This window comes from Mercurialis annua, linkage group LG1-X, assembly GCF_937616625.2.
Source record: "Mercurialis annua linkage group LG1-X, ddMerAnnu1.2, whole genome shotgun sequence".
In the NCBI taxonomy this organism is placed as follows: Eukaryota; Viridiplantae; Streptophyta; class Magnoliopsida; order Malpighiales; family Euphorbiaceae; genus Mercurialis; species Mercurialis annua.
The window spans coordinates 31795418-31803831 of NC_065570.1; the positions used below are offsets into that span (position 1 = coordinate 31795418).

The 8414-nt window shown below is 36.0% G+C and overlaps 1 protein-coding gene across 1 annotated transcript; it reads left to right on the forward strand.

The window, feature by feature from the left end:
* Positions 1-1276: 1276 nt before the first annotated feature.
* Positions 1277-2707, forward strand: LOC126665866 (uncharacterized). Its single transcript, XM_050358794.2, has 3 exons — positions 1277-1627; positions 1706-1810; positions 2141-2707. The coding sequence occupies exons 1-3, from the start codon at positions 1385-1387 to the stop codon at positions 2597-2599; spliced, it is 807 nt and encodes a 268-aa protein (XP_050214751.1). The 5' UTR covers positions 1277-1384; the 3' UTR covers positions 2600-2707.
* The last annotated feature ends 5707 nt before the right edge of the window (positions 2708-8414 follow it).

Sequence of the window (8414 nt, forward strand, 5' to 3'; positions counted from 1 at the left end):
AAAGGGGAAACGTTTGGATTTGTTACATAACGTTTGTAAACGTTTGGCTTTAATTGCTAAAAAGGTGAAACGCTTAGATTTGTTTCTTAACGTTTGTAAACGTTTGTCTTAAATTGCTAAAAAGGTGAAACGCTTGGATTTGTTTCATAACGTTTATAAACGTTTGGCTTATATCGCTAAAAAGGTGAAATGCTTAAATTTGTTTCGTAATCGTAAATGTTTGTACTAAATCGCTAAAAAGGTAAAACATTTGGATCTGTTTCATAACCTTTGTAAACGTTTGGCTTAAGTCGCTAAAAAGGTGAAGCGTTTGAAATTTTTTCATTACGTTTGTAAACGTTTTGCTTAAATTGATAAAAAGATGAAACACTTGGATTTGTTTGTAACGTTTCTAACTGTTTGGTTTACATTGCTAAAAAGGGGAAACGCTTGGATTTGTTTCGTATCGTTTATAAACGTTTGGCATAAATCTCTAATAAGGTGAAATGTTTGGATTTTTTTCGTACCATTTTAAATGTTTGGCTTAAATCTCTAAAATGGGGAAAGGTTTGGATTGTATCAAAACGTTTGTAAACGTTTGGCTTAAATTGCTAAAAAGGTGAAATGCTTGGATTTGTTTCGTAACGTTTGTAAACGTTTGGCTTAAATTGCTAAAAAGGTGAAACGCTCAGTTTTGTTTTGTAACAATGGTATATGTTTGGCTTAAATCGCTAAAATTGTGAACCGTTTGTATTTTCTTTTGTAACGTATTAAACCTTTGGTTTTGTTTGGTAACGTTTGTAAATGTTTGGCTTAAATCGCTAAAAAGGTGAAATGTTTGGATTTGTTTCGTCACGTTTGTAAACGTTTGGCTTAAATTGATAAAAAGGCAAAAAGTTTGGATTTGTTTTGATACGTTTGTAAACGATTGGCTTCAATCGTGAAAAAGGGAAAATGTTTGGATTTGTTTTGTAACGTTTGGCTTAAATCGCTAGAAAGGTGAAACGTTTCGATTTGTTTCGTAACGTGTGTAAAGGTTTGGCTCAAATCGCTAAGAAGATTAAACCTTATGGATTTGTTTCGTAACCTTTGTAAACGTTTGGCTTAAATTGCTAAAAAGGTGAAACGTTTGGATTTATTTCGTAAAGTTTGTAAACGTTTGGCTTAAATTGCTAAAAAGGTGAAACGCTTGGATTTGTTTCGTAACGTTTGTAAACGTTTGGCTTAAATTTCTAAAAAGGTGAAATTTCTATTTCCAGGAGTTCCAGGTAATTAAATTAAAGTTAATACATGTACGTATTGATTTTCGTGAAAAACTAACTCACATCATACGTTTTTACTGTTGCAGAAAGAATTCTGGTGGGATAGTTCTGTCTACAGCGACGAGCTCATCAGACAGGTCTTTATGACCCACGCAGCTACCCGCTACAAAGACAACGTCCATAAAATGAAGTCCAAAAAGCAGAAGCATCAATCTGTGGGCCAGGACATATGGGATGCCTGGAATGCCTTCTGGGACACAGAGGCGGAGAAGAAGAAGTCGGAGATAGCCCGGGCAAACCGGATGAGCGAGCCGGCGGGCGCCGGTACTGGACCGGTCCGTCATACCGGGGGATCCCGCTCAGCTCTCAAGCATATGGACGTGATGGTATGTTTCTAAATTCAGTAAGTAAAATTATGTTTTTTTTTTATTTTCGAACTTATTTAATCATATTTTTTCTAATAGGCTAAGGAGCTCGGCCGGAAACCGAGTGCGACGGAGCTGTACACTCGCATTCACTCCACGAAGGGTGAGAAGAAGCCTGTAGACAAGCGGGCTCAGAACATGACTGTAAGTTCTTATAAATTCATAAATCTATTAATTAGATTTAGGCTTCAGTGATGAATATATATATTGTACTTGTTAAATATATTTGGATTAAATCTTTAAGTATATAAGTTGTGTAGACTTGACGTTTGTATACTTAATTAGATTGAAAGTGTTTGTTGTTTGGGTTATATATTGTAATTTTCTTGCAGGATTTCCCTGAAAAATGGGTGATGCTCATATTATAAAGGAAATGCTGCCGAAATTTCGTTAACAATTTGAATTACTTTTCATATGTTATGCTTTTTTATTTGTCATTAACCTGAACTGATATGTTTTTTAACTGTTTTGCAGGACGCTATTGCTGAGAGGCTGGCTGCTGCGACTCAGTCGCCGACCGGAGAGGGTAGCTCGACGAGTCCAGCTGAGGTGGATGAGACCCAACTGTTTCTGGACATCGAGGGTGTCAATAAGAAGCACCGCGTGTACGGTTTAGGGTCGGCGAGTAGCAGGTATGCGGCCCCCAGTAGCAGCAGGGCGCAACGAGGCAGCTCTTCTAGGTCGACACATCTTGCGGACGAGGACATCGAGCGCCGTGTGCAGACAGGCATTCAGGAGGGCCTGCGAGAGGTTGAGCAGAGGTTAGCGGAGCAAAATCGTCAACAGCTGGCAGAGCAACGGCGTGAGCACCAAGCGGCAATGGCCCAGCTTATCCGAGAGGAGATAGCAAGGATGATGCCTAATCTTCCTCCAGAGTATCAGCCACAGTTTCCCGCTCCCCCACCAGACCGTGATGACACTACAGATTTGTAGTGTCCTGTTAGATTAGGATTCAGAACTAATTATGTATTTTTTTTCTTTTAGACGACGTTATGTGTATTTTGATATTTATCTATATATTCAGTGTCAACTTTCTATTAATTGTTATCCGTAAATGAATTTTAATTACTGTATTTACCGGATTTGAAACGACAGGGAAAACAACTGCGAAAAATGGCATAAATCTGCCGAAAAAACATAAATTGGCGACGGATTTTAAATATTGGCGACGGATATATCCGTCGCCAACTTGCCAAATCAGAGACAAACTTGGCTAATTTGGCGACGGATTTATCCGTCGCTAAATTTCTGGAGTTGGCGACGGATATATCCGTCGCCAAAGGTGCCCAGTCTGTCTCCAAATTGGACAGTTTAGCGACGGATATATCCGTCGCTAATCCGTCGCGATTCGGTCTCAGCTTTGGTCTCAGCTTGAGACCATTTAGCGACGGTTTCTGGTGAATTTAGCGACGGGTTATCCGTCGCTAAATCTGCCACGGAATACAATTTTGGTCGCTAATTTGTTTTGCGACCAAAAATGTTGCGACGGACGTAGTCCGTCGCAATTCCGTCGCTAACAGCAGTTAGCGACGGAATGTGGGGCATTAGCGACGGATTTATCCGTCGCTAATGCCCTGTTTTCTAGTAGTGAAGGTGAAACGCTTGTATTTGTTGCGTAATGTTTGTAAACGTTTGGCTTAAATCGCTAAAAAAGGGAAATGTTTGGATTTGTTTCATAACGTTTTAAATATTTGGTTTTGTTTCGTAACGTTTGTAAACGTTTGACTTCAATCGCTAAAAAGGTGAAACGTTTGGATTTATTTCGTAACGATTGTATACGTTTGGCTTAAATCGCTAAAAAGTAAAACGTTTGGATTTGTTTTGTAACGTTTGTAAATGTTTGGCTTAAATTGCTAAAAAGGTGAACGTTTTGATTTGTTTCATAACGTTTGTAAACGTTTGGCTTCAATTGATAAAAAGGTGAAACATTTGGATTTGTTTCATAACGTTTGTAAACGTTTCGATTAAATTGGTAAAAAAAGGTGAAACGCTTGGATTTGTTTCGTAATATTTGTAAACTTTTGGCTTAAATTGCTAAAAAAAGTAAAACGTTTGGATTTGTTTCGTAACGTTTTAAACGTTAGGTTTTGTTTTGTAACATTTGTAAACGTTTGGCTTAAATTGCTAAAAAAGTAAAACTCTTAGATTTGTTTCGTTACGTTTGTAAACGTTTGGCTTATATCTCTAACAAGGGGAAACGTTTGGATTTGTTTCGTCACGTTTGTAAACGTTATGTAAACATTTGGCTTAAATCGCTAAAAAGGTGAAACGTTTGGATTTGTTTTGTAACGTTTGTAACAGTTTGGCTTAAATCGCTAAAAGTGTGAAACTTTTGGTTATGTTTCGTAACGTTTGTAAACGTTTGGCTTGAATTTATTAATAGGTGAAACGTTTGGATTTGTTTCGTAACGTTTGTAAACGTTTGACTTATATTGCTTGGTTTTGTTTCGTAACATTTGTAAATGTTTCGCTTAAATCGCTAATAATGTGAAACGTTTGGATTTGTTTCGTAACGTTTGTAAACGTTTGACTTATATTGCTTGGTTTTGTTTCGTAACATTTGTAAATGTTTCGCTTAAATCGCTAATAATGTGAAACGTTTGGATTTGTTTCGTAACATTTTAAAACGTTTGGTTTTGTTTTGTAAATTTGTAAACGTTTGGCTTAAATCACTAAAAAGGTGGTTTAAATTGCTAAAAAGGTGAAGCATTTGGATTTGTTTCATAACGTTTGTCTTAAATCGCTAGAAGGGGAAATGTTAGGATTTGTTTCGTAACATTTGTAAATATTTGGATTAAATCGCTAAAAATATGAAACATTTGGATAGTTTGTAACGTGGAAAATTCTTTCACCTTGTATGTTCTCTAAACCTTAAACTTTGTAACGTGGAAAATTCTTCCATTCCTCTGGATCCACGTTTCATTATCGATCATCTATTAGCGCTTATATTACATAACTTTGATGGTATCACCATACCATATGATACTTAGCATGCTAGCCTCGTCATCGCGTTGCATAATGTCGATTGTCCACCTCGTACGTGATCATACACAACGATCATATAATATATTGATCATTCTTACATAAGCAAAATACTTTTGCACATATATATCGTCTAACAATTTTATTGATCATACTAACAGACTCAGATCGTAGGGAGGAGAGTTAAAATCTGAAGATCAAACGAAAACTGATCAAGACATGACTCGAATCCCTATGTGCTGCAGTAGTTCCTAGGTAGACTCACACACAAAACCAGTGGTATCCTGGACCAACTGTTTGAAATCACATATTAGCATAAGTAACTGGACCAACTGCTCTGATACCACAATTGTCACGACCCAATTTGTTGAGCCGAGACCGGCGCTAGGGAACGGGAGTGGTAGCTCCGGAACCCGTAGCAAGCCTAAAACCACTATGAATTTTTCGCGAATTAAATATATTATTTTATATAAAACATTTTCAGAAAACCTTTTTATCTTTACTACTATAAATATCACAATATCTTTATTGTTTTTTGAAAACTATCGCGAATCACTCTTATAGACTAGGGTCTTACTGAGCGACATCTCATGTCCAGCACTGCCCTGTCTCTAATCATAATTGTAACCAATTCCACTTATGGTAATTGGTTAAAGAAATCAAACGGTTAAATATGATCTATATAAATAAATAATATATATACTTTTATATCCAATCAGAGTTGCCCATTTAAATATACCGTTTCAATTTAAATCTTACATTACATACAGACATCTACCGACTACTGCAGCTCTACGAAGAAAACTTCCCTTGTCATACTCTTTCACTATCATAGACTTCCGGAACAAGAAAAAGGATGTCCGTCCTTCAAAACACTTTGACCTGAAAGAAAGACTGTGAGGGGTCAGTATATAGGAATATACTGAGTGAGTTCATACATTTACTAATAAGTATTCTTATAAATCATAAAACAATACAATAACGTTCAAACCTCATGTAGCCAAGTATAGGATCCGATTGAAACCCTAATCCTCAAACATACTAATCATTTATCATACAACCCAATCGTTAATATCAAGTTGTGAGTCCAACTCACTGGTGGGTCCAACCCACTAGATACGGGGACTCCAGGTTACACCGTAACCGAGTGCTCACTCGTAGCGAAATCATACACCCAATCTTGAATTTCAAAATCATAATCAACTCACAGCTGTATCAAATCAAAACTAGCGATCACGCAGTCCTATTGCTGCTCAATAGGTAGCACGTTCCATCGTATCAATACTGGTTTCAAATCAAGCGTATGCGCAATTGATATAAAAATTTCGCATATAAAACATGTAATTCAAACATAAAGCAATATAAAATAATTGCTTGAATAAATACATTAAAAGCAAATCGCATAAACTCATAGTGACCGCTTATCCAAAAATACTCCGGTGCTCAGAAACGTCTATCTTTCCGAGCTCCTGGTCCAGCGGCTCCTTGCCTTGCCGTATCAAAAACTATTTCAAAACAATTAACTTACATCAGAATCCTATTCTAGGATTGATTCTAGACTCGAGACATGACACATTACTCTTAACGATCATCGTGCTTCTCACGTGTATTTCGCTAAACGGTTTCAAACTCGTTTACAGATCGAACATCTCTTTTAAATCAATTCCCTTTTTAACCTCGCTAGGTTAATGTCTTAAATTAATCGATAATCAATTGATTTTAACTCTCGATACGCGAATATAAACGGAATCAATGAGGTATCAAAGTCCGGGTGCACGTTTGTGCATTGGGGTGCACGATCGTGCACGTCCAGCTGGTGCACGGTCGTGCACCATACACAGGTGCACGTTCGTGCACCTCATCGTGCACGATCCCCAGAATCGTTTTCCGGGGCGTTTTGACATGCTATTAGCATAAAAACGCTCCAAACTCACCCAAAACGCTTATTCTAAGCTTTAAACGCTATAAACCAATCCTAATATCGATTAAAACGATATAATTGTTTCGTGGCCTAAAAATTTGAATCGATATAACTCAAAATATATTCGTCTAAACGATAAAACGTCAAGCTTGCCGTTATACGCCATTGAAATACGATCGTTTTGAGTTATAGAACGTCGGAAACGGACGAGAAACGGAAACCGCGCGACGAACTGTACAAAAGCGACGATGAAAAGAAAATGAAGGTATCTGATATAAGCTTCTGGAGCTTTCATCCTTAATGATGAAGGTTATATATATTCTGGCTAATTTGCACTTTGGTCCTTGAAACTTTTCAAAAGTTTCAATTTAATCCAAAACCTATTCGCGTTCTAAATTTTAAACGATCTCCGATCGACTCGAAACTTTTACCATAAATACTATAAATTATTTCGCGGACTTTGGCGAAATAATTATCGTCACGGGATTTATAATTTATTTTATATTAATTTCTGAAGTTAAATCCTCAAATCCCGTTAATTAACTTGTTAAAATTTATTCAAAATTCCCGATATAACCAAGTTAAATTCTCCTTAAATTAATTTATCGGAAATCTCGACACATGAACCGACGTAATTACTTTAAAATATTTTGGGGTATTACAGTAACTTTTGTAAACGTTTGGCTTAAATCACTAAGAAGGTGAAACGTTTGGATTTGTTTCGTAACGTTTGTAAATGTTTTGCTAAAATTGCTAAAAAGGCGAAACGTTTGGATTTGTTCACTAACGTTTGGTTTAAATCTCAAAAAAGGTGAAACGTTTGGTTTTGTTTCGTAATATTTTAAACTTTAGCTTAAATCGTTAAAATGGGGAAACGTTTGGATTTGTTTCGTAACGTTTGTAAACATTTGGCTTAAATCGCTAAAACGGTGAAATGTTTGGATTTGTTTCGTAACGTTTATAAACGTTTGGCTTAAATTGCTAAAAAGGTGAAACATTTCGTTTTATTTCGTAACGTTTGTAAACGTTTGACTTAAATTGTTAAAAAGGGGAAACGTTTGGTTTTGTTTCGTAACGTTTATAAACGTTTGGCTTACATTTTTAGCGATTTAGGCCAAACGTTTAAAACGTTTCGATTTTTTAGCAATTTAAGCCAAACTTTTACCAATGTTATGAAACAAATCCAAACGTTTCACATTCTTAGCGATTTAAACCAAACGTTTACAAACGTTACGAAAAGATACTGATCGTTTATAACGTTACGAAGCAAATCCAAACGTTTCACATTTTTAACAATTTAAGCCAAACGTTTAAAACTTTTCATCTTTTTAGCGATTTAAGCACAACGTTTACCAACATTATAAAAAAAAACCCAAACGTTTCACATTTTTAGAGATTTAAACCAAACGTTTACAAACGTTACGGAAAGAAACCTAACGTTTAAAACGTTACGAAACAAATCCAATTTTTCACATTTTTAGCAATTTAAGCCAAACGTTTACAAACGTTACGGAACAAAACCAAACGTTTAACCTATTTTGCAATTTAAGCCAAACTCTTGGATTTAATACGTTTGAAACGCTTGGATTTGCTTTGTAATGTTTGTAAATTGTTTGGCTTAAATCACTAAAAAGGTGAAACATTTGGATTTGTTTCATAGTGTTTGTAAACGTTCGGTTTAAATTGCTAAAAAGGTGAAACGCTTAGATTTTTTTCGTAACGTTTGTAAACGTTTGGCATAAATTGCTAAAAAGGTGAAACGTTTGGATTTGTTTCGTAACGTTTGTAAACGTTTGGCTTAAATTGCTAAAAAGGTGAAACGCTTTTATTTGTTTCGTAATGTTT

What these genes read in the sequence shown, in the direction of transcription:
- LOC126665866 (XM_050358794.2), top strand. Translation starts at nt 1,385, where the DNA reads ATGACCCACGCAGCTACCCGCTACAAAGACAACGTCCATAAAATGAAG. An exon ending in TCAAGCATATGGACGTGATG is followed by an intron (nt 1,628 to 1,705) that starts GTATGTTTCTAA and finishes TTTTTCTAATAG; the next exon opens with GCTAAGGAGCTCGGCCGGAA. An exon ending in AGCGGGCTCAGAACATGACT is followed by an intron (nt 1,811 to 2,140) that starts GTAAGTTCTTAT and finishes ACTGTTTTGCAG; the next exon opens with GACGCTATTGCTGAGAGGCT.